This window comes from Schistocerca gregaria, chromosome 7 (genome assembly GCF_023897955.1).
Source record: "Schistocerca gregaria isolate iqSchGreg1 chromosome 7, iqSchGreg1.2, whole genome shotgun sequence".
Classification (NCBI taxonomy): Eukaryota; Metazoa; Arthropoda; class Insecta; order Orthoptera; family Acrididae; genus Schistocerca; species Schistocerca gregaria.
In genome coordinates, this window is record NC_064926.1 from 98,239,315 (window position 1) to 98,266,984 (window position 27,670).

General features: G+C 43.9%; 1 protein-coding gene across 1 annotated transcript in view; it reads left to right on the forward strand.

Moving 5' to 3' along the window:
• The first annotated feature begins 3,588 nt into the window (after positions 1 to 3,588).
• LOC126281793 (myrosinase 1-like) overlaps positions 3,589 to 27,670 on the forward strand; it is a 150,958-nt gene continuing 126,876 nt past the window's right edge. Inside the window, exon 1 of the mRNA XM_049981005.1 lies at positions 3,589 to 3,840. Coding sequence (XP_049836962.1) covers positions 3,681 to 3,840 — 160 coding nt within the window. The 5' untranslated portion in view covers positions 3,589 to 3,680. The remainder of the gene's footprint in view (positions 3,841 to 27,670) is intronic.

The window sequence follows — 27,670 nt, forward strand, 5'->3', positions numbered from 1 at the left end:
CTGTTTGTAGTAGCTTACCCGCACACCTATTTTTTTATTCATTATTAAACCTACTCCTGCATTACCCCTATTTGACTTTATAAATACCATAGATAACACACACCACGCACACACCAGTCTCTGTCACGACGTTTGTAACCAACATGTAAGTCACGTGACTCGGGGCAGAAAGCTAAACTCGTCGCAGCAAGCCGACACTCTGTCAATGCGCGCTATACGAAGTTGAGCTGGTTTTTTTTTCATTTATTCCTTAAATAAATCATTGATTTTAACAAAAAAAGACTTCTCACATTGTTGTTATACATCATGTACCAGTACAGTCAATTAATTTTTTTCGAAATTCCTAAAATTAATGTGACGGTTATCGTCATTACACGTGGCCCTTTGAAAATTGTTGACAGTTCTTTTCACAAACGCCATATTTATATTTATTTGGTGAATCCCTGTTCTGTTGCACTGTCAAACTTAATTCGCCGCTTCCTCAGGTGTAGAGGACGAACTATGGCAGGAAGCATTAGTTTTCTTCTTCAACAACGCGTATAAAACTTCTTATTACGCTTTTATACAAATGAAATCCGTTTATATCCACAATGTGCGTTTTTCCCATAATAAGCGTTTGTATTTTATCACTTTTGCTTAATCCAGTACAGATACCAAAACAATTGACAGAACACAGTATATTATAAAGTGTTGTGGGCTAGAGATTTCCTGTGGTGTGTTAGTCTTTCATCGAGTTTTATATCTAAGGATGAACATACACTCTAACGTCCAACTCATGGGCGCATCTCAGCAAGCATTTTGAAGTAGTTCTCCATCACAAGTTAGATTTCCGTCAGTTTACCTAATCTGCAAGATACAACACAAGTCTTTACTTCTAGTATAAAGCAAAACATTTTATCTATAACAAAAGTATCATAAATTGTGTGCTATAATTGCGTAATGACATACTCGGCTTCCTGCCCCGAGTTGCGTGGCTTAGATTTTTGTTTCAATAAAATAACGTCATCTGCAGCGTCTATTATGGGGATACTGGAGTACACACAGAGCTTAATTTTCGCTCCACTGCAAAGACGAGTGATACAGATATGTCAGTGTCTTTGTGAGACAGCAGAAATCGCTAAACTTGAACAAGACCCCAGCGTCTGACGCAGTCCCTGTGACATCCTGTGTAGAAGTTGCAGCTCCTTCTTTACGGTAATATGCCATAGAGCCCAAAAATGGGACTCTGTGCTCGGCGGTGAGAGGGAAACCCCTGCTTACATCCATCTATAACAAGGATACGTGGGCTGCTCACGAAACTACGCGCCGTCGCCATTGACATCCATCCACCTGCTGCAGAATACGAGTAGAACATGTTCTGAACTCAGCTGCAATGAGGTATCTCGAACAGAATGACCTTCTCCTTGAGAATCAGGATCCACTCTGTAGTGTCCCTTTTGCGATGTTTGAGAATATTGCGTGTGAAGTGCTATAAAAATATTGAATAAGGCTAAACAGACCAGACTAAAAGTCAACTGTGAAAAAAATATAAAATTATTTACAAAAAATATAACGTCTATACTACGCTAGGGAAAGACAATACCGATGATAAACAATATCGCAGTAAATAATAGGGTGAATGAAACATTTATATCTTTGTGTAACTATAGAAGATGGAAAACAAAAGTTATTAGTCGCTCTTCTGGTGTTTCTGATTCTCATATTACTATTGTTAAATAGATATTATTTGTAGCGTTGGACGCTAGCAGATGTTCTTTTTGTTCTTTCGACTATGCGATAAAAAAGGTATGTATCAGGTTTTTGCTGGAAATATATGTGTAAAAATGAGTTCATTGTATTATTTCAAGAACATGCCAGCCACTAATGGCAATGTTTTAACTGAAAAGAGAGAACAATTAGTATTTTTCAGCTATCAAGGAGACGAAAGCAGTGATAGCTTACTCGCAACAATTGGACGCCATTACGCGGCGGACTTGATATTAACTTTTTTTACAGCTTTCCACAAGAGCAGAAGTGATAAAATCATTTTAAAACATTATTTAATTTAAATCTGAATAGTTCCATGAGTTAATTTTGCGAGAGTTCAAATACTTTCAGAGATACCATTTGTCATAGGTCTGTGAGCTTTGGTCTTGACTGTATTTACATGAAAACCAGTTATGATAATCGTGTATGGAGTCTTGCGCTCATTTAAATTGAAAACAAACATTTATTTTGGCCTCCTATAAGATACTCTGCTTCTAACGGTCTCACCTACATCAAGAAAATAATTAATGCTAACCTCTTATCTTACGTAGTATCAAAAAGCATAAAACCAATATAGAATATTTAAAGAGAACCGTTAGAAATTCGCAAAAGTCGGCCATCCACGTGACGTTCTGAAAGCTATGGGTCCAGTGCAACAAGTGGATACGGTTTGCTGGACTATCGAAAAGCTTTTAGCTCGGTTATCTACGCTTATTAACGAATATACGATGGTAAGGGATATCAAATGAAATTTGTGACTAGACTGAGGAGTTCTCTCTGAAACGAAAGCAACACGAAGTCTTGGGAGGAGAGTCACTGACATGCGTGAAAGTAACTTCAGGCGTGCTTCAGGACAGTGCGTTGGGACCGCCTGTTCTATGTGTTGTATAGTAAAGACCAGGAGGCAAAATTATTAATAATTTTAGGTTTTTTTCAGATGATACACTTACCTGTGATATCGTACTATCAGAACCAAGTTGCTGAAGCACATTTTCATAACAGACAGTTACCATAGTTTTTACAGTTCTTTCAAAGACTTGTAAACGGCATTTCAACGCACGAATTGGATTAGATTTACTGCAAGTATTCACACTTCCGCTTTTGTTCTCATCCAGTAAGAACACAAGCATCTTCACATGCACATTGTTGTTAATTTAGGCTTGGTACATACTCTAGACATCCAAAGACACAGAATACAAATTACTGCCACTATTTACTTTTCATCTGCAGAGACGACACACTATTCTTCATTAGGTCTCTGTGAAGCTTTTAAATACCTAAAGGCCGGCCGGTGTGGCCGAGCGGTTCTAGGAGCTTCAGCTTGGAACCGCGCGAACTCTACGGTCGCAGGTTCGAATCCTGCCTCGGGCATAGATGTGTGTAATATCTTTAGGTTATTTAGGTTCAATTAGTTGTAAGTTCTAGGGGACTGATGACCGCAGCAGTTTAGTCCCATAGTGCTCAGAGCCAATACTTAAAGGTTATTTGTTACTGGCAGAACAGCCTAAAATATTATTTGTTACTTACAGAACAACTAGTATTAAGAATAAATTTCTTTCATGAAATTGGCTCTTTAATGATTTCAAGAATTGTAGGAATAACATTACTGTTTACATCAGACATCTAGAAGAGGCGCTCACCACAAAGTACACACGTGAAGAAGGAGAAGAAGAAGAAAAAGAAGAAGAAGAAGAAGAAGAAGAAGAAGAAGAAGAAAAAATTCACGAAATTTTGGAGCACGTGTGTTACAACAAGATGCCCCTTGCCGATCAGCGTGACACTCGGTAGGCTCCGATATCAGAGGACATCGGAGCTAATCTCAAATGAAATCGATTTGTCGCCGATGTCTTGAGAGCGCAGAAGATAGTGTGCTATGGCAGCAGAGATTTGCCTGCCTTTGTTCGAAGTTTGCGCTTTTTGAGTCAACAGGCTACATGGATCCTGGTGACGTTCCTACCGTGATGATTTTGGCGGTCGTACTGTCTTTGGTGGGCACAGCTGTAACGCAGCAGCCCACCGCAAGCTTTCCTGAGGACTTCATTTTCGGCGCCGCTACGGCCTCGTATCAAGTGGAAGGAGCCTGGAACGAGGACGGTAAGAAAAGTTCAGTCTTAGCATTCATTTTGTCTGGCTGAACCCACATTTTGCGAAGTCTCATAGGGCGTGACGACTAATTCAGGTTTGCTCTTACTGTCATTAATACATCACGTTCTATCTCTGCCACAAATTTACCCCAACGTGATGTACAAGGCGATTCAGTGATCATGTTACAATGTTTCAGAGATTGTGGAGAAGGGTAAATGTATCACTATGAGGTAAGGGACCCCGGTCCGGAAACGAAAGAGTCGAAAGTTACTTGCGAGAATCATTCTGATAACTCTGACAGTGGTATACATGCACTGGTAGCGTTGTTGTTAAGATTGTAGTGCAGGACATTTTCAGAGTGATAGTGTGGACAAGAGCTATGAGCTCTGGACGATGTCATCGGTAATGCAATGTGGTGCTCCCAGACCGTGCATCATCGGCTAACGACACTCATCCTTCCCTGAAGCGCTTGTGCTACGCCTCCACCCCTGCAAGGGACATTCAGTGTTCGGCGTACCCTTGTGACATTCGTCGATGAATATCCGTTCCTCCTACTCCTTCCGCTGTCAGAAAACTAACAATACCTCTTTGCTCTTCTGTTGACGCCTCCATGTAACTGTTTGCAGTCATGCAATGCGATTGGCAGCATGCTGCTGCTAACTCTGGATAGTCACGTGACGTGCACGCGTGCCCTCTAGCGACGGGCTGTGAACTTCCACGCTCTGGTCGGAAACACCTCTCGTTACACACGCCACGATATTATCCTCCTGTCACCGGCTTGCGCATTCCAGACTCCGGCTCGTTTCTTTTTGAATGGCCCTTACAGTTTATCGACAAAGGCAAAAAACAGAATGTCAGCACTGGTAGTGGAGATCGCCATTTGAGAATATTGGATTTTGGTCAAGCCACATTGGAGAGATTTCGTTATGCTGCTTCCACCTACATTCTTATAGTGACATGTGCTACGGTCGTAACAGTTTGCACGCTATTGCAGGCGATATATGAATCAGCGTCAGAAGACTTATGTACTAGAAATAACTGGTGTGGATATAATGCATTCGTTTCCTTATAAAGATTCAACACACGTATTCCTCACAAAAGTGGCCTCCTTCATGTGTGCCACACATTTTTTAAGAATTAGGATAGTCTCTTTTGTAACTATGTCAATCAATATGCGATTGCTGGTAGAGCTCATTAACAAAGGTTTGGCAGAGGCCGTAATGGTTGTTAACGATTTTGTAAAATCTGTATGTGTGCAAGCAGACTTACCAGGTGATTTTGGAAACCAGAATTACGGAACTATTGTGCTGAGTAATGTTTGGTGGAGCATGAATATTCCAAAGTTGATACGCAGTTGCAGCTGCCTGTCCACTTAGTGTAACTCTGGATAGATCGTGTAAATTATCTTGCGTTGCCAGAAGATTCATCTGATTTGAAACATCGTAATTTTGTTTTTTGAGGGGATTATGTGAAGACTATAGTGTGGTAATGGGTTTTGACGTTTGCTGTGATTTGTCCGTTCCTATAATATTACGTCCTGCATCTGAGTCACCATCTCAGAGAGTTTTTAATACGTGCCGAGTCCTTGAACATGGTATTCTTTTATTGAACAACTACCTTAAAGTGGAAGGGGGTCTACGGTGTCATTCTTTAATAGACAACATTATTTCTGCTGCAGTAACACAGTCAAATTGGTGGAGACGCCTTGCATAACTGACGTTATTGTACCTAGAAAAATAGAGATTTTCATCCATAATCATACAGTGATACGAAAGCTATCAACAGTGCGTTGTGCGATGCTTGTGACCGCGCTTGCGTGCTGACGTAAACGTAAAGAAATATACGTGAGCTCTCGGAAACTGTGGGCTGTCAGGGATGATCGTAAATAATTAGTCAAGGACATAACATCGCAGTAAATAACATGCATTCACGTATGGATGGCAATCGGAGAATACATTTGTATACTTAAAGAACAAAAGTAAAGAAAAAGTCGAACGACAAGGAATACCATATCGAACGTACACGAACAATATACAACCGTAATTTGTTGTGGGTGGCAGCGTGTTCGAGTACAGAAGTAGGTCTTGCAGGTACATACATATCGTACTTGAGTAATAGAAAATTGAACTAAATGCTCGACACTATAGTAATGCGACGGGTATGGGAATATCTTTTAAGGATTTACCACATCAAAACCGAAACAGACTGCATTATGTGGATATAGACGTAGCTAACCACTTTGCTTGATTGTAGAATCACTGGAAAGAGAACTTTGTTGAAAAAGGATCAAATTTGGGGCCATGGAAATGGTAATGTGGCAGTCATCGCTAGAATGGTCGCAAGCATGAGACGCTGTCAGTCCAGATTCGAATTGATCTCTTTCCTTTACGGTGAAAATTTTGCCTTTGCTTAAGATGACAGTTTGGCTTGACAGGTGAAAAATTTTTGTTAAACGAGGAGGTGATGGCCCGTCAAAAGATGATTTTCAGATGCATTCCAAGAACTGATATCTCCCTGGCTAAAGTGTACAGTAATAGCGCAGGGTAGGATGTGAAATAAGTTTATAAGAAGATTCTTGATTTGTTATTCGCTAGTCTTGTGGGTATTTTCCTAAGTGATGCAGCGCAAAAATAGTCGATAACGATTAAACGTGCTATGTATCAGATCGGAGAAAAGTCGAGTATACTAACAAATATGTCGGGAACAACGGCGGCAATACACAAAACTAGCAAACCGAGTACAATATTAGAGATGAGATGACAAAAGGCTGAAGTTTCATACTTGACACTGACTCTAGCGTATATATAGTGTGATTCTTACGTTTAAAAACCTCTGATGCAACGCAGATGAAGCTGAGAGAAGTAATTTAATATAAGACGCAAGGGGCCACGAATATCGGGAAATATTGTAAGGTGTCAGGCAAATCCAACACCTTACATGAAAACCCTGACATGATAAGCAAATCCAGTAGTATGTCACATAGCTCGGAATAAATCGTGACATTAAATTAACCAAAGTAATACGAGTAACGAGTGAGCAAATGGAATACCACAGACTAACACAAGAATGCCTAAATGCATGTCGTACCTTCCCACCGTGAGGCAGACGCAGTTACGAGGGGAGAAACGAGGACAGAAGCCGAGAGCAGAACCGTGTTAAGCTAGATGAGGGAAGGGCTGGGCACCCACGCCGCGAGCCTACCTGTACAACTATGCAACCCGCACGTTTTAGCGTGAGGCTTTTTCGCGTCTCAGGTATGTCAAGGACAACCCCCAGCCCATGTTAAAAGCTAGAGCCCTCCAGAAAAGCAGTATAAATCTTACGATAACACAAAAAGGGCCACTACCACCCGCAAGTTTTAGCGTGAGACTTTTTCGCGTGTCTGTTACATTAGGACAATCCTCCAGCCCATGTTAAAAGATAGAGCCCTCCAGAAGAACAGTATAGATCTCACGATAACGCTAAAAGGACCACACTAGCTGCAGGTTTTAGCGTGAGACTTTTTAGCGTCTCTGTTACGTTGCAAACTTTAAAAACATTGCCCCACCACGAAAAGTATAACGTTTCTCATTGGATAGACAGAATTTTTGTAGGCGGAGCTTAAGGTTAACATTGAGACCCTGATTGGTCAGATGAAAACATAGCCAGATAGTTTTTTTAAACTAACTTCGGTAAATTGTAGTAAGGAGAAGTTAGAGGAGAGTTAGTTCCGAGACGGCGGGCTGGATGGCTGCTGCGCCGGCCGCTGCCGCCCTGACGCTGCTTAGACACCGACAAGGTAATGAACGCATGCGATGCCGCATTTTTGAGCGCATAAGGCTTCACTCAGAACTGCAGAAGTCTCATCTGTTACACCCCTTTTTTCTGTAAAACTAATGGTGATCGTTAATTAAAACTCATGATGTTCACATTTGCCACTTGAAGAACAGATCTGTAACGCGATGATTTTTCTTTTATATAGTTATTGAGAAGCCACATCAGCCACTGTAATTTACGACAAGTTAGATAAGTTATTAAAGATAATTGAGGGTCACTGTAGACCATTTTAATAGTTTTCTCTTTTGTGAAACTTAAATTAAACCTAGATTATAGATGTGATATGGCATAGGTCATCCTCCGATCGATTGTAGAACTTGGAGACCCATTTAGGGAATATTTGTTCACATTTTTGTTGAACGCTGTTGGTTTTTACCATCCTGTATTAAAACATTTCCTTTTATCAATAGTGCAATTTATAAACGATGTTTTGTGATTAGAATAAATTTCCAATGGTAAACTTAACTGCTTTTTCGATGTTATTTTACCAGCTAACTAAAAATAGGAAAGCCTTGAACCCTTTCCACTATATTTAGTTAGAATTAAGATTCTTTTACAGGGAGTGCAGTGGAGCTGACGCTGAGATCATTTAGTATTTGGTTATATCATCGCTAGTCTCACTGAACTCTTATGAATTCTACATGTCATGTGTGGTCTGGCGTCTCCTTACCAGCAACAGGTCCCAGGTTCAAACTAGTTCCCCGAAAAACACGCTCAGAGCGTCGTTGCGCGAAAGTGGTTGGGAGACACGATATAGTACAATCAGACACCACCATGAATGTTTAGAATATCACGAAAATGGATCTTATTCAATAGTATGGCTAGGGCCCCCCATCGGGTAGACCGTTCGCCGGGTGCCGGTCTTTCAATTTGACGCCACTTCGGCGACCTGCAGTCGATGAGGGTGATAGGATGATGATGAGGACAGCACAACACTCAGTCCCTGGGCGGAGAGAATTCCCCGACCCAGCCGGGATACGAACCCTGGCACAGACGATTGACAATCCGTCACGCTAACCATTCAGCTACCGTGCCGGACCCGAAAGTGGATGAGAAATGTGGAACATGTGACGTCGCCAGATAACGTACCTCGCGGCACGTGCAGCGGTTGAACTCACCGGTCCGAGGAACCTGATCTACCCAACCCAACTCACGTATTGCAGTCGGAGTGGTTCCGGGCCTAGGTGCGCGACTCCAGCTCGCTTTCCACTCCGGGTTCGAGTTTGGCGGCTGACAGGCAGTATTCTTTTCATTGCATAAGACAACTATGTGTTTACGTTGAGGTAAGCCACGTTATTTTGTTCACCTGTCTTGAAGTCCCTGCTGGTTTATTTCGAAGTACAGTACAACAAAAACCTGTCGTATTGCTTCACAAGGAGACAAGAATAGGCTTCCGAATTTCGTCGTCACCAGTTTTCTTAACTGTTAATCAGCCGGTACTTTCGCGAAACAGTCCCTAAAATACTCCTCAATGGTACCCAACTACCATACCAAAACACAGTAAAAGACCCTTGAATAATCTTGAATGAAGACCGAAACTGGGAAGAGCAAACAGTCACAGCCTGCCGGAAATCGCTCTCCTCCCTACATGCAATTCAAAAATTTAGAAACATATTTCCAACCCATGTTCAACAAAAATTAGTCCAAACACTAGTCTTGCCTAATCTTCACTACTGCGATGTAGTTCAACACGGCACAAATAGTGAAAATTCTAGATACCTCGAGCTAGTGATGAATGCTTGCGTTAGATACGTGTGCAATATTCGGTTGTATGATCATATCAGTCCTTCATACTCCCAGCTAGGTTGGATACGCCCACATAAGGCACGCGATCTCCACACGATGTGCGTACTTCATCGGTTCATTAATGGAAGGTAGTTCCATGTTTTATAGTAAAGTGCCCAATGGGGACTCTAGCACAGAGCAGCCGATCAGGGGATAACATTTCAACATGGGCCCTCCCTCTCATACATTTTCATTACAGCGTAGTTTGCGTTACTGAGCTCAGGAATACTGGATGCTGTGCACACATTAGGAAGATGTGTAGCGTACCGATTTCATTCTAAGTCACGTTTATTCATAAAATAGAGCAAACTTACCAACTTCAGCAAAATTTTAACAAAATCTTTCCACTATGGTTGTTTAAGGGGTATCTGTCTTGCACAGTGCTGTCAGTGATATTCAAAGAGGACTGGGCTCAGTGAAGAACACAACACGAACACTCATTTGCATGTCCACATTTGCGACGGATAACAGGAGCGAAGCGCCTTGGCATGGAAGCAGTGAGACCTTGACGAGTCGCTGGAGACAGTGGGCACCACATCTGCACATACTAGTCACCTAATTCCCGTATATTCCGGAGTCGTGGGTGATGAGCTCTGACGCCACGTTCAGTCACATCCCAGATGTGTTCGATGGGGTTCAGATCTGGCGCGCTGGGGGACTAGCACATCAACCGGAACTCGCCACTGTGTTCCTAGTACTACTCCTTTACACTCCCGGCTTTGTGACCTGATGCGTTTTCTTTTTTAAAACGCCACTCCTGTCGGGAAACATTACTATGAAGGAGTTTACCTTGCCTGCAATCAGTGTACGGCACTCCTTGGCTGTCATGGTGCCTTACACTAGCTCCACTGGACCCATGGATGCTCATGTGAATGTCCTCCAGAGCATATTGGAGCAGCCGGCGGCTTGTCTCCGTCCCACTGTACATGTGTGAAGGAGCTGTTCGCCTGCAAGACGCTGGACTCACGCCCTCCCATCGGCGTGATGATGAAGGTATCAATATTCATTAGACGGCGCAGCGCCAACGTCCAGTACCGAAGGTCACGAGCCCATTTCAGTGGTAGTCGCCGATGTCATGGTGTTAACACTGGTTCACGCATGGGTCGCCGGCTGTGGAGGGCCATCGTTACGAGCGTCCAGCGCACTGCGTGTTCACACACGCATGCACGCTACTCAGCACTAAAGACTGATGTTCGTTAGGCCACAGTTCTCCGCCTGTCAGTTTCACCTATCTGCCCAGAGATGGCCGCCCAACCACACGACATCCAGACGCGATTTCACTTTGTTTTCAACACCTGTTGAAGAAACTCACCGCAGAACTCTCTGAACACCCGAGAAGTGGTGCATTTCCGATAAGCTCGTGCCGAGGCTCCGGGTTATCACAATCTGACCTCGGTCAAACTCAGATAGATGGCGGGCCTTCCCCATTCTACAGACGGACAGCACGGCTACTGAGACTACATGCACCGTGTGTGAGTCTGACCAGCTGTCATTTCTCACCAGGTGACGCTGCTATCGCCTGGACGGGTTTACATCGATAGTAGATATGTGGCCACAATGTTCTAGCTAATCAGTGTATTTATAAACCGTTAAGGACAGTATTAACATTAAAAGCTGCTCACGGTTTATATAGTATTGATATTGCATAAATTTTGGTTGGTGAGTCTGCTGAGGGACGATATTTTGCCATATAAATTGGACTTTTCCCTAGTTGTCTGTTTCATTTTCAACAAAGAGTAACTATCGTTCAGTAACTCCCACTGAATGCAAAGCCACTGAAGTCTCATGAAACATTAATGGAAGGTAGTTCCATGTTTTATAGTAAAGTGCCCAATGGGGACTCTAGCACAGAGCAGCCGATCAGGGGATAACATTTCAACATGGGCCCTCCCTCTCATACATTTTCATTACAGCGTAGTTTGCGTTACTGAGCTCAGGAATACTGGATGCTGTGCACACATTAGGAAGATGTGTAGCGTACCGATTTCATTCTAAGTCACGTTTATTCATAAAATAGAGCAAACTTACCAACTTCAGCAAAATTTTAACAAAATCTTTCCACTATGGTTGTTTAAGGGGTATCTGTCTTGCACAGTGCTGTCAGTGATATTCAAAGAGGACTGGGCTCAGTGAAGAACACAACACGAACACTCATTTGCATGTCCACATTTGCGACGGATAACAGGAGCGAAGCGCCTTGGCATGGAAGCAGTGAGACCTTGACGAGTCGCTGGAGACAGTGGGCACCACATCTGCACATACTAGTCACCTAATTCCCGTATATTCCGGAGTCGTGGGTGATGAGCTCTGACGCCACGTTCAGTCACATCCCAGATGTGTTCGATGGGGTTCAGATCTGGCGCGCTGGGGGACTAGCACATCAACCGGCTATTGACTAGGTGGTCGTGATGTTCTGGCTGATCAGTCTTAGTTGGAAACAGAATAACTATCTGTATCATTCATTATTACCGGTTTTAATGAAGCTACAAGGATTATGGTCTAACGTCCCATTGACTCTTTCCCCCCAGTTTATACCCTTGCTTCTCCTGCATGTAACGTCGCTATAAAGTTTTGTCTCTGATTCCCAGCCAAGTACTGATTAACATTTGCTCACACTCTTCAGATTAGGGTATTATTTCCTCTTCGGATTTGCTCGCTTACGACCGTCCTTCGTAGGTCTGCCGTACTCTCTGCTGGCCGTTTCTACTGAGTGCTCTGACCACCAGGTTTGACGACATTTTGGTGGTAACAAGGTCGTGTAGGTCTTTAATTCTAACTGGCATGTTCGGCATTCCTTCTACGCTTCCTGTAGGATAGTTTCTCGCACACTATTTATTCCTTATTTCGACAACCGGTTTAATTTCTTCAAATGTGTTTCAATTTTCTGTCGATGATCACATTCTCAAAACCACACGTTTTTCCGCTTCTTCTGGCACAGGGTCGATGAGCATTTCCTGCTATGATTGGTTCATTTCCCTGTGAGTCAGTATTTTTTCGGTATTCTTTCCCGTTCTCCAAAATCGGTTGTACTGTCAAGTTATTCTCTCACTCACCATATGCCATATTACTCAGTGTTACAGTTTTCTTATTACTTCGCGTTCTCCGTGCTGCTTCTTATTAAGGTTTAAAAACACACGAAGTGCCGTGGACGCCACTGCGATAAGTAATTTAAGTAATAAGTACGTAATAAGTAATTTGTTGACAAATGTTGAACATGTGACGTCACCAGGTGACGCAGCTGGCCGCATGTCGAGCAGTTGGGCTTGTCAATCTTACTCTCGCCAATAGGGGGCAGTACTACACATTTCTGCACAACAGAGTAAATTTCGAAAACTATTTGTAAAGATGATTTGTAGTAAACGTAAAAGTCGTTAAATTATTGTCCTCGCTGTAACCAAGCCAAAGGTGTTCCTATTTTGTGCTTCTTTCCTTTTGCCCCGTCTTTCTTTTCTTTACACACATTTATTTATTTATTTATTTATTTATGCATTTATTTTACCTGGCAAGATTAGGGCCTTCAGGCCCTCTCTTACACCTAACCAGGCATACTCAGATTGAACGAGTTACAGATTCTACATAACCTTAAGGACATGATAATTATAACAATAAAAATAATTATAATAATCAAGAATAATGATAATAATAATAATAATAATGACTATGTATATGAAAGTAAACATACTTTACTTTTGTGAATGTCAGTCCCATTGTTAGTTGGGAATTTTTTCGTTATGTTCTTGGAGCTTGTGAGTTATTCTCATCGAGCAGAGACATAAGACGATAGAATGGTTTGAAAGAGATATATAAGAGGTAGACAGGGTAGAGGAAGTGAACACTCATTTGCTACAAAAACTCAGATACTCAAACATTATGAAAGGTGAAGTTCACCATGTCTCGCGCAGTTCGAGTTGTGAAAACTTGCTTGCGTCCCCTAGCGGAAAGATGACACTAAACGTAATAAGAATCACGATGCATGAAGTGAATAGTGACCAGATAAAATACAAATCCGGATCTCATTGACACTAGTTAAACTATCTGTCTCGAGATTTCCGTAAAAATGCTTCCGACAAATGAATTAACAGCTATAGGAACTTCCTAACAGGAAGAAACTGACTCACTTCCATCAAAAATCGCATTACAGTTGCACAAAGCAGTGGCACGTCTCATTAATAAGAGCCCCGAACAGCGGCAGCTAACTGTGCACAGAGTTCAATCTGGTCCGTCTGCTGGGCAGAGAGTGAAAGGAGCTTGGTAGTGGGGAACTGACCAGTCGACAAAACGAGTTAGCGCCGGGCGAAGTGACCGAGCGGTTCTGCGCGCTACAGTCTGGAACCGCGTGACCGCTACGTTCGCAGGTTCGAATCCTGCTTTTAGCATGGATGTGTGTGATGTCCTTAGATTAGTTATGTTTAATTAGTTCTAACTTCTAGGGGACAGATGACCTTAACACAGTCCTGGAAATTGAAATAAGAACACCGTGAATTCATTGTCCCAGGAAGGGGTAACTTTATTGACACATTCCTGGGGTCAGATACATCACATGATCACACTGACAGAACCACAGGCACATAGACACAGGCAACAGAGCATACACAATGTCGGCACTACTACAGTGTATATCCACCTTTCGCAGCAATGCAGGCTGCTATTCTCCCATGGAGACGATCGTAGAGATGCTGGATGTAGTCCTGTGGAACGGCTTGCCATGCCATTTCCACCTGGCGCCTCAGTTGGACCAGCGTTCGTGCTGGACGTGCAGACCGCGTGAGACGACGCTTCATCCAGTCCCAAACATGCTCAATGGGGGACAGATCCGGAGATCTTGCTGGCCAGGGTAGTTGACTTACACCTTCTAGAGCACGTTGGGTGGCACGGGATACATGCGGACGTGCATTGTCCTGTTGGAACAGCAAGTTCCCTTGCCGGTCTAGGAATGGTAGAACGATGGGTTCGATGACGGTTTGGATGTACCGTGCACTATTCAGTGTCCTCTCGACGATCACCAGAGGTGTACGGCCAGTGTAGGAGATCGCTCCCCACACCATGATGCCAGGTGTTGGCCCTGTGTGCCTTGGTCGTATGCAGTCCTGATTGTGGCGCTCACCTGCACGGCGCCAAACACGCATACGACCATCATTGGCACCAAGGCAGAAGCGACTCTCATCGCTGAAGACGACACGTCTCCATTCGTCCCTCCATTCACGCCTGTCGCGACACCACTGGAGGCGGGCTGCACGATGTTGGGGCGTGAGCGGAAGACGGCCTAACGGTGTGCGGGACCGTAGCCCAGCTTCATGGAGACGGTTGCGAATGGTCCTCGCCGATACCCCAGGAGCAACAGTGTCCCTAATTTGCCTGGAAGTGGCGGTGCGGTCCCCTACGGCACTGCGTAGGATCCTACGGTCTTGGCGTGCATCCGTGCGTCGCTGCCGTCCGGTCCCAGGTCGACGGGCACGTGCACCTTCCGCCGACCACTGGCGACAACATCGATGTACTGTGGAGACCTCACGCCCCACGTGTTGAGCAATTCGGCGGTTCGTCCACCCGGCCTCCCGCATGCCCACTATACGCCCTCGCTCAAAGTCCGTCAACTGGACATACGGTTCACGTCCAAGCTGTCGCGGCATGCTACCAGTGTTAAAGACTGCGATGGAGCTCCGTATGCCACGGCAAAGTGGCTGACACTGACGGCGGCGGTGCACAAATGCTGCGCAGCTAGCGCCATTCGACGGCCAACACCGCGGTTCCTGGTGTGTCCGCTGTGCCGTGCGTGTGATCATTGCTTGTACAGCCCTCTCGCAGTGTCCGGAGCAAGTATGGTGGGTCTGACACACCGGTGTCAATGTGTTCTTTTTTCCATTTCCAGGAGTGTAGTTTAAGTCCCATAGTGCTCAGGGTCTTTCAAAACGAGTTAGCAGTGGTAGCAGGCGCGTCCCCCAGTCAAAAAATAGCAGGCACAACGCCCGGCTCCTCTGTTCAGAATTTCCCGCCACTCAACGTCGAAGACGTGAAGAACCGTTCACGTTACACGTGGGTCTGAAGGGGCCAATCGTGAGGCCGCGCGGTGAGGGAAGACCAGCGGGCAGGCGGCTCGGGCCCGCCTCGAAAACTGCACCACGACGGCCGTTCCCAGGCCCCCTGAATTACCCCATTACTGGCCAAAACTCTATCGGATCATTTTTTGCAAACTTTTATATATAAATGAACTGAATAAAAAGTTGTTTGAAAATTTTCAGGTTATTAGAACAAAAACTATAGACGTCCCATTTCTGGGACATTGGCCAAATGCGCTATCCAAATTCACAACCTTATTCTCCATGCATAATATTGTAAGAAACAACACAAACAATAAATGAAAAATGTTTTAATATTATTGAGTGTCTATTCAGTATAAAATGAAGCAAAGCACTTGTCGTGTACACCAACACTGCACCTGTCACAAATTTTTGTTGTTTTTTTTCTTGCAGTAAGCTCATCTCTTCTGTGTTTTACTTGGCACAATGAAATGATTTCCTAGGTCTGGTCACACATCTGTGCTCACCCGTCCTCCCAGCAATTTGCTTCCTTGTGGTCCTCTGCGTTTTGGTACTGATCCTGTGTTCTTTGATAGGTGAAACATCACTATTCTCCGTCGGACATCCAAAAGTCAGAGCTTCTCATTAAGAGTTAGCAATTTGGTATGCACACCATGTGTTCACTACGCACATATCTATCATCTGTGTGAATAATGGCCACCACCATTTCTTTGACCTTATTCTCGTCCTATAAAGTGATATCTGCTTGTCCAGTAGCTCTACGCCACCCATATGGGCACATCAACAATAAATGATAGTGTAACATGCCATTGTCCCATTATTGGGACGCATCAAATATATCGATATTGCACTTTGAGAAAAAATTTGATGTTTACGTAATCTTTTACGTACATCCACATGTTCATAACAAACACGCCCAGACAACTAAATCACAGCTCATTGTCGTCCAGGAACTACCAGCAGACATACAGTGCTACCAAGTGCGAGAACAAAAAATCGGCATGTTTATAAATTTCCTGACCTGAAGTACTTAGAAAAAAAAAAAATTATTTTACATTTATAGGCGTTATAGCAGTTAGTTGAACCTACAGGCTAAAAGCTCCATTGCTTTCGTAGAAATAAGTAAAATATACGCGTCCCAAAAAAGGGACAATGGCCAGTAATGGGTTAAGCAGCGTGAATGTGTTCGCACCGAGACTCACATTCTTACAATGACATTCATACAGTCACCTTTGTGTAGGAAAGGTCGATAAAAGTGCATGGAAAGCTGAATATGAAGCATGTTGAAAACGACAATAAAAAGAAATCAGATCGGTTCCCAGTGTAGTTCTTTCCCGCGGCCACGACAAAAAATCTGAGAAAACACAGGCACAGAACTCTACAAAATTGCAAAATCACCTGAAATGTGGATGACTGACACATACAGCATATCGCCGCTACAAGCGTTTCCGGCAGACATATGGGAATAACGAAAATGGTTCAAATGACTCTTCAGAACTATGGGACTTAACTGCTGAGGCCATCAGTCCCCTAGAACTTAGAACTACTTAAACCTAACTAACCTGACATCACACACATCCATGCCCGAGGCAGGATTCGAACCTGCGTCCGTAGCGGTCGCGCGGCTCCAGACTGAAGCGCCGAGAACCGCTCGGCTACACCGGCCGGCTGTGATAACATGAAGCGCTTGAAATCACGGTTATCCGCTGCGGAGGCATATACCCCCTTTCTCCAGACGTTGTGTAATATTCACCTGGAATTAAGCCCAAGAAATATGAAGCGTTGCGCCGAACGGTGGGTAAAATGACCAAATCCTTAAAGGGGGGTGGGGGTGTAATGGAAAATTTAACATTAATTTAAAAATCATTACAGCCATAATTTTTATGTAAAAATCTATAATTTTGTATGTGTAAAGCAAAAGAAGTGTTTTAACGGCAAAATTTAATAAAATATGCAGGATTAATATTTTGACAGAAATTTTAATTTTTAATTTTTTATTGTCTTCTATAAAAAGCCATAACTCAAATCCTAATCATGCAATTAACCTGAAAATTTTATTATGTGCCCTGAGAAGGTTATAAGACCACTGAACTACAGTTATTAATTTATGGTTCAAACTGTATCATTAACAGAGTTTTTAATTTTGCACTTCCAAAATCGACATTTTTTGTCTACATACAATCATCTACAAATTAGAATGTGATTGGAGGGTCTTGTATTTTTTAGTTCCAGGGAGACAGAAACACGTTGCGAACAGCTCCTGAAAATTTCATAGCGTTAGCTCATATAACGTTTGAGAAAAGGCTTCTAATAACTTTAGAAATGTAAAACTGAGATAATGAGATTGAAAGATTTTCTTCTGATACTTCTACATGTAATAAGCTTAACTCAATTTAAAAATCCTCCATTCTGAGACTCCTCATCCTCCAGGTTTCTATTTTCTCCTCTTCGAATCTGCTTGGCTTGTATTTGCAGGTAACACACTGATCTGTTAGCTTTCTTGACCCTGCTTTCGTCGGTGGTGTAAAATGCTTTTCTTGTAAACACACCAGGATCTATATCAACTCTCTTCAACACTTCAATTCTGCCATTCTTGTAACTTAAAACTGTATCATAGACACCTATTTTGAGTACTTCAAGCCCACAGGATTTTTTTTTTTTTGAGAATCTAATCCAAATTAAATTATTGCGAATTCCATTTGCATTTTGTGTTTTTCTGTGAAGACACTTCCTCCATAAATCAGTGTTTGCGAGAAACCTGAATGTGCACTTAATTGCATTCATGACAAGTTATGGTAATGACTGTTTATGTGAATACGTCTCATTTCTGTTGTTGAACTTATACCAATCGCCTTTCGGACACAGATTGTGCGTTGGTGCTTGATCAGTGGATAGTTTGTCGAGAAAAATTGCCCACACAGCACGCTTAATTGGCTCTAAATTATGTGTGTTTTTCCTGATAGGTCTCCAATGAAATAACTGAAGAGGATCAATTTTTTTCAGAGTAAGCCTGCCATTTCCTCCTTTTCAGCAAGCGACGAAGCCTACAACCAAGTCTCTTTTGGATGTGGCATTCCAAGTTTTCTATTTTTTTATTGTACGGATTTTTATCTGTTACAGCTTTGATCGAAGAGGAGTCCCCATCACCAAGGCATTTAGTACATCTGTCATACTGGTCCTCAAATTTGGAGAACGTCCTTACAACTCCAGCAGCCTCCATGCCCTCATTTGAGCCACTAAAATTTTTGGAGCATGCTACTGCATGCAGTTCTTGCCACAGTTTCCCACTGCCTTCATTGTTGTACATTTTCCTTGTTGCACACTGGCAGCAGTATTTAAACATAATTTCTATATCTAAAACTTTACCTGAGTCAATAGCAATAACAGATGAAACTCCATACAGACATATGTGACCCCTTTTCATCCAGGTCCCGCCTACAGACACACACAGGTCAGTAACATTTGCAGGAGATTCACTATAATGAATATATACCCCAGGATCTATTTCTTTTTAGTTTATTTTCACCGATTCCTCCACTGCTTTCTTCATAGAAACTTTGGCAGTACCGCATACAGCATAAGAGATTTCTTTATTTATTTTTTCAAACCTTGGACAAGGTGGAGGCTTGTTCGAAAACCACGCGATAAATTACTTCCTTCCGTGCCCTGTTCAAGGTATCTAAGAGCATATGCTAATCTAAAATTGGCTTTATAGGTACCAGTGTCAGTTTTTTTGGAGGAGGAAAATGGAAATTCATAGCGACACGAATTGCAGAATAATTTAAAATTACAAGCTATTCCCACTTTTCTTTCTTCAACAACAATCAGGAATTCCATATTTTTAAAGCTATCACATAGACATGAAAACTTTGTAGTCTGGCAGAGAAGCTCTAAATCAATGTCTGAATCCAGTGGAATCCATATCAAAATTATTCACGCACCTGTGCAATTCTCCTGTCCCAAGTTTCGATGCTGAAGCTAAGCTCTTATGTTCTTCATTTCGTGACGACGTGATGAGCGTAATAGTTTGGGATGACACCAGCTACGCAGTGAAGAAACGAAATCGCAAATTTTTCCTTCGTGGGAGTCCACAGCTGCGTGGCCATACCACGTTCTGCCTACTCCCCCCCCCCCCCCCCATTCACCCAGACTCTTCCACCCCTCAGACACCGCAGCACATCCGAGACCCCTTCAATTACCGTTGCCTCCCGCCTCCCCGCAATCCTCACTCTGTCACCTACCCTTGCCCTAGACACCCACTACCACCCACATTCATTGTTCCTCTGCTGAACAGTCGTGTTCTCTTGTGGGGACTGTTGAATTTTTGGTCATGTACATAGAACAGCACTGAGCAGTTCTGGCTCAGGATATTTCAGTTTCTGAGTTTTGTGGCACTCCTGCAATTTTACGCGTGACCTGCAAGTTTTGCACCAGTGTGAAATCTTTTATGTTAGTCTCCATAAATTAATGAATTACGATTTTGTAATATTGCAGCCACACTATCGCTTCGAGATCGAAGTTTTATTTTGTGTCTTAAATGGTTATATTTACCCTCTGGATACGGAGTATTACAATGTAACCGTGTAAGAGGCTGTTACGAACCTAGGTCGCAAGGAAATGGCAGGCATGTAGCTAAATAAATACCCACCTCCCCTTTCTTGGCAACACATCCGGTAACGCAAAGATCATGCGGCTCACACAGTGGTGCCGCTGCCACTGTCTATGTTCCGTCGTAACGACAAACGCCGGCACGAAGATAAAGAACGGTAGAGCAGAGAAGGCCGTGAGACGACGTCAGCCAATAGCCCGCTTACTAGGAGCACATCACGACAGGGGAGCCGCCTCTAGCCGAAGAGAATATAAACGACACTCCTGCCAGCCTCGGACGGACACTAGAATTGGACACTAGTAGACTCGTACTATAAGAGAACACTAGAAGAGCTGTTACTTGTGATCCATATCCATTCCCTACAGGAACATTCTCTATAGCGAAAGACATTGATTATTTGCATGTCGCCAATAGCTTGCGACACGACATTGTAATAGAAAGTTAAATATTATGCATCTATTTTATTGTAATAAAAACCATTAATGTGATTTGCTTGAATTGCTGTACAGGTACCAGAGAAAGCAGCATCCTTTAAGCATCCTATAACAGACGAATGGGCTGCACCCCACAATTTCGACGTACGTTAATGTCACTTGACGAACAGATTTTGCGAATGCAGGTCGCAGTAATATGTTGACTATTAAATACACCATACTGTGTTTTAATGGTTTTTCGCGGTGCACAGTGTCAGCTATAGTATGTATCTTCGATATGTACTCATAGTCTGTAGTACGACAACTGGTGTATAAGACGAGAACCTCATTTCTTTTATGATCCCTCATCTCCAGACCGTCCAGCAGAAAGCCCATTCTCACCTCTGCCTTCTGAAACTCCTGTCTGGCCGGACATGGGGATTCCATACTTCTCCCATCCTCCACACCTACAAATCCCTCATCCGTCCTATCCTCTGTTATGCCAGCATTGCCTGGATATCAGCCTCCACCCGCTTTTACAAGGCCCTCTAAATCCTTGAACGCCATTTGCTCCACCTTGCCTTCCGTATCCGCCTTCCTTCCCCCACACGGCTCCTGTAAGGACTGTTCCCCTTCCCCCACCTCCTCCTGTTCCTCCAACATCTCCGCACCCTTTACATTGTCTGCAGGCTTCATCCCCCCCACCCTATGGTTTCCTCCTTCCTCTCCACCCCCCGCCCGTTGCCGCGCCTCTATCGCTGTATCCCTCCCTCTCTCCACCTCCACACCCTCCATCTCCTTCATCAGGGCAATTTCCAACGCCTCTCCCTCCCGGATAACGAACTGCGCCCTGACATCTCCCCTTCCTTGTAACTATAACCTGGCCTTGCCCCCTCCCCTCCCCAGGGCCCCCTTTTTCCTCTTCCCTCCTTCTCCCAGAGCGGATTTTCCTCCTTTCACCCCCCCCCCCCCCTCCCCTGAGACCCAGCACCCCATACTTGCCTCTTTCCTTCCCACATCCCTCCCTACCTGGCCCTCTTCAGTGCGTCCCCCACTCATCTCCCCCATCTCTTCCCCTCCCTCCCTTCTTGCGGTCTCCTCATCTCCTTGCGCCTTGCAGATCCTCCGTTTTGATCACCGTCAAATGTGCCACATCAGTGTTGTGTTTAGTGCTGTTTCTCCTGCGCATCAAGAGGTGTGATTTTAATTGTGTACTGCCTTGAGGTTCGCCGTCAGTGTTTGTTATGTGCTACGCCATCCGTCAATACCTTTTATGCTCCAATCATACTGTGTATTTTGTTCTTGTAATTGTCACAATGTGTGGCTTTTCGTGTGTGCTACTTTTAAACAGTTTTTTATCTCCAGTTTACAGTCACCCCGTTTTTTTGTCTATTGCCGTGCATGATGTTCCCCCTTTTTTATATCTATGTTCACCATATTCTCTCCTTTGTTATTGTTTGTTCTATGTCTTTCGGCTGAAGAGCAGCGCATATGCTGCTGCCAGCCAGCCCTGATGGGGAGCTGAAATACAATAAAGAAAATAAATAAATAAATAGATAAATCTTTTACGACGAAATGTTGTAGATAGGTCTTACGTATTTTAGCATGTAAGTGATGTTTTAAAATAAGTAGTAACATCTTGTTCCTACGCCCTGCACCTAATGATATGTTTTCTTTATTAATTTTCAGTCCAACATGCACTTGAGAATGCCTATAAAGCCGAAATCACGATTGCGTAAAGCCGGCCGGAGTGGCTGTGCGGTTCTAGGCACTACAGTCTGGAGCAAAGCGACCGCTGCTGTCGCAGGTTCGAATCCTGCCTCGGGCATGGATGTGTGTGATGTCTTTAGGTTATTTAGGTTTAATTAGTTCTAAGTTCTAGGCGACTGATGACCTCAGAAGTTAAGTCGCATTGTGCTCAGAGCCATTTAAACCATTTTTTAAAACTATTGTGTAAAATAAATGAACAATTAACAGTCAAATGGCGGAAGTTTCTTTCAAGGAAATTGCAAATGTCTGCCGATATTTCAGGGAAAATGCGCCTGACGACTCATAGGGGAGACATCCGACATTTGTAGGAGAATCAGCCATCGAATGTACGGTTCAGCGTCCGCTCAGTTCGACCGCAGCGCGGCACATTTTCCCAGGATCTAATTGCATCGTCGCTACAATATAAACACTATGGATCGTCCGTAACTCTTCTTCTTCTACGTTATAAAATCTGGGTGATCCCCACGAGGACTGACTCGCAATAACTCATTTCGAGACACTACCTGATCAAAAGTATCCGGAGACCCCTACACAATGCGGAATCGACAGCCAGATGTCACGAGAGGCTGACCCGCCAGTATATGAAGAGGTGGGGTGCATTTTATTGCGAATAGAGAAACAGGAACAGCAGAATGAGTCAGTCAAGAGGGCTCAGTGACTTCGAACATGGACCAGTCCAAATGGTTCAAATGGCTCTGAGCACTATGGCACTTACCTTATGAGCTCATCAGTCCCCTAGAACTTAGAACTACTTAAACCTAACTAACCTAAGGACATCACACACATCCATGCCCGAGGCAGGATTCGAACCAGTGAGTGTAGCGGTCGCGCGGTTCCAGAACCGCTCGGCCACCACAGCCGACCATGGAACAGTCACTGGATGTCACCTGAGTAACAGGTCAATCAGGAATCCTCCAACCCTTCTAAGGCTCTGTATGACGAATGTTGGTAATGCGATTGTGAAGCGAACCGTGAAGAAACAGCCACAGTAACACCTTGACGAGGCAGACCTCACGCATTGACTGACAGTGAATTGTAAAGGTTGATTGTAGCAAACCTTATGAATTCAGTGGAAGAAATCTTTCGTGAGTTCCAAAGTGCTTCCAGTAGCCTAAGTGGGACAACAATTGTGCGCAGGTGGTTTAGAAGAATGGGCTACAGTGGTCGAGCAGCTACATGTAAGCCGTACGTTAGGGTGGTCAGTAGTAAGCAACGCTGGAGAATCTGCACCACTGAACGCGGAATGAGTTAGTTGGTATGACCGATCATTCTGTACAACGTGGCAATTGATAATAGGGTTTGTGTTTGGCGAAAGCCCAGAGTACGCTAGTCCAGCGTCAATAGGGAGGTACGGAGAAGGAGGTGATCCTACTGTACGTGCTTCTTTCTCGTGGTCCACTACAGCACGTAAGGAAACGCTAAATGCAGAATGGTATGAACTCATATTACAGCATTGTGTCCTGCATACAGAAGAGGAATAGTCTGGAGACGGTGACTGTTTGTATGACAATGCACTGTGTCATAAGGCAATGGTTCGTGCACAGTAACATTCCTGAAATGAACTGGCCTGCACAGAGTCGCGACTAGAACACAATGGAGCATCTTTCGGATGAGATGGAACGTCGATTTCAGTCCAGACCACAGCGCCCAACATTATCTTCTCTGGTTTCGGCTTGTGAGGAAGAACTCACTGCCGATTGTCCACAACCATTCAGGCACCTCACTGGAAGTGCCTCCACTAGAGCCCAAGTGGTCATAAAGGCGAAAACTGAACACACACGGCATCAATAGATACCCAGATTCTTTTGATCAGATATTGCATCTCATTCCCAGACTGTGTGAAGAAATTGATCTGGGAACAATTGTCCGTAAATGGGCGTTTTACGGTTTTCTTGCTGTTGCTCCCTTGTATAGAGACGAAGCTGCTGCCACTACTAAACAACTGTTTTGCGTGGCGTGGTGCGTCGTTTGTTGTTAATACACTGAAGATCCAAAGAAACTGGTACACCTGCCTAATATCGTGTGGGACCCCTGCGAGCACGCAGAAGTGCCCCAACACGACGTGGTACGGACTCTACTAATGTCTGACGTAGTGGTGGAGGGCATTGACAACATGAATCCTGTAGAGCTGTCCATGAATGCGTAAGAGTACGAGGGGTCGAGATCTCCTCTCTACAGTACATTGCAAGGCATCCCAGATATGCTCAACAATGTTCATGTTTGGGGAGTTTGGTGCCTAGCAGAAGTGCTTAAACTCAGAAGAGTGTTCCTGGAGACACTTTGCAGCTATTCTGGACGTGCAGGGTGTCGCATAGCCTGCTGGAATTGCCCACGTCCCCTCGAAATGCACAATGGACATGAATAGATGCAGGTGATCAGACAGGATGTTTACGTACGAGTCACCTATCAGAGTCGTATATAGACGTATCAGGGGTCCCATACCACTCCAACTGCACACGCCCCACACCATTTCAGAGCCTCCACTAGCTCGGATAGTCCACTGCTCACACGTAGGGTCCATGGATTCACGAGGTTGTCTCCATATGCGTATATGTCCATCAACTCGATACAACTTGAAACGAGACTCGTCCGACCACGTAAACATGTTTCGAGCCATCAACAGCCGAATGTCGGTGTCGACGGCCCCAGGCGAAAGTAAAGCTTTTGTGTCGTGCAGTCATCGAGGGTACACGAATGGGCCTTCGACTCCATAAGCCTATATCAATGATGTTTCATTGAATAGTTCACACGCTGACACTTACTGATGGCCCAGCATTCAAATATGCAGCAATTTGCGGGAGGGTTGCATCTTCGTCACGTTGAACGATTCTCTTCAGTCGTAGTTGCATCCGTTGTTACAGGATCTTTTTCCGGCCGCAGCGATGTCGGAGATTTGATGTTTCACCGGATTCCTGATATTCACAGTACACTCGTGAAACGGTCGTACCGGAAAATCCCAACTTCATCGCTACCCCGGAGATTCTGTGTCCCATAGCTCGTGCACCATTTGTAACACCATGTTCAAACTGTCTTAAATCTTGATAACCTGCCATTGAAACAGCAGTAACCGAACTAACAACTGAGCCAGAAGTTATATAGGCGTTGCTGACCGCAGTGCCGTATTCTGCTTGTTTGCATATCTCTGTATTTGAATATGCATGCCTGTACCAGTTTCTCTGGCGCTTCAGTGTAGCTTCTTGAAGATCGAAGTACATCACAAACTAAATTGTACTGAAACATATATGTGAACTTACAGTAATATGTTCAAATTTTTACCAACTTCATTTCTATCGCATCTGTACTCGTTCCTCCGTTCGAAACATATCTTCATGTCGGCTGCGTGGGTGCAGCACTGTTTCTGCGTTCAGATGCTAGGCAACACGTCTGTCGTCACCTGCTAGTCTAATGCCACAGAACGTTAGACAAAATCCATCCCAGAGTAAGTGCCTATTTAAAGGCCGAGAAACAGGTTGTTACTAATGTGCCACGGCGATAATTCCTTGGTAATACCAACAGACGCGTGTCTGTGCTATAACTGTTACGAATGGTGTTCAATCGTCCAGGGAGAGAGCTCCCTGACACAGCAAAACCTGTCGTAACTTGCCGATCCCTTTGTGGGTAACCGCTGCCAACAGTTTAAGTGCCAGGCAGGTACTTCCCCACCGCCCTTTCTCTCTGGACCAAGCAGAAACATACTTCTCCTCGCCCCTCCAACCATAGAGCGTTTGAAATCAGCGTGGATGACTACCTTTGTCAGTCATGTCGCCTCCCATTTGGAATGAAGTCTCGCAACAAGTATAAGCAACATTACTATGAGTTTCGTGTAGTACGTAATTTCGACTAATCCATAGAATTCCAAAGAAACACGCAGGATAGCAAACATACTGCTGTATTTGCTACGAATTATTGAGTGTCTATCGAACGGAATTTAAAAGAGCTTTGCCGGCCGCGGTGGTCTCGCGGTTCTAGGCGCGCAGTCTGGAACCGTGCGACTGCTACGGTCGCAGGTTCGAATCCTGCCTCGGGCATGGATGTGTGTGATGTCCTTAGGTTAGTTAGGTTTAAGTAGTTCTAAGTTCTATGGGACTGATGACCACAGCAGTTGAGTCCCATAGTGCTCAGAGCCATTTGAACCTTAAAAGAGCTTTGGAGGACTTACGGTCAAATAAGGCAGAAGGGATAGATAACATTCCATCAGAATTTCTAAAATCATTATGGGAAGTAGCAACAAAACGACTATTCACGATGGTGTGTAGAATTTATGAGTCTGGTGACATACCATCTTTCGGAAAAGCATCATCCACACAATTCCGAAGACGGCAAGAGTTGACAAGTGCGAGAATTATCGCAGAATCAGCTTAACAGCTCATGCATCGAAGCTGCTTACAAGAATAATTTACAGAAGAATGGAAAAGAAAATTGAGAATGCGCCAGGCGACGATCTGTTAGGCTTTAGGAAAAGTAAAGGCACGAGAGAGGCAATTCTGACGTTACGGCTAATAATGGAAGCAAGGCTAAAGAAAAATCAAGACACGTTCATAGGATTTGTTGACCTCGAAAAAGCGTTCGACAATAAAAATGGTGCAGCTGTTCGAGATTCTGAAAAAAGTAGGGGTAAGCTGTAGGGAGAGACGGGTCATATACAATATGTACAACAACCAAGGGGGAATAATAAGAGTGGACGATCAAGAACGAAGTGCTCGTATTAAGAAGGGAGTAAGACAAGGCTGTAGCCTTTCGCCCCTACTCTTCAATCTGTACATCGAGGAAGCAATGATGAAAATAAAAGAAAGGTTCAGGAGTGGAATTAAAATACAAGGTGAAAGGATATAAATGATACAATTCGCTGATGACATTGCTATCTGAGTGAAAGTGAAGAAGAATTAAATGATCTGCTGAACGGAATGAACAGTCTAATGAGTACACAGTATGGTTTGAGAGTAAATCGGAGAAAGACGAAGGTAATGAGAAGTAGTAGAAATAAGAACAGCGAGAAACTTAACATCAGGATTGATGGTCACGAAGTCAATGAAGTTAAGGAATTCTGCTACCTAGGCAGTAAAATAACCAATGACGGACGGAGCAAGGAGAACATCAAAAGCAGACTCGCTATGGCAAAAAAGGCATTTCTGGCCAAGAGAAGTCTACTAATATCAAATACCGGCCTTAATTTGAGTAAGAAATTTCTGAGGATGTACGTCTGGAGTAGAGCATTGTATGGTAGTGAAACATGGACTATGGGAAAACCGAAACAGAAGAGAATCGAAGCATTTGAGATGTGCTGCTATAGACGAATGTTGAAAATTAGGTGGACTGATGAGGTAAGGAATGAGGAGGTTCGACGCAGAATCGGAGAGGAAAGGAATATGTGGAAAACACTGATAAGGAGAAGGGACCGGGTGATAGGACAT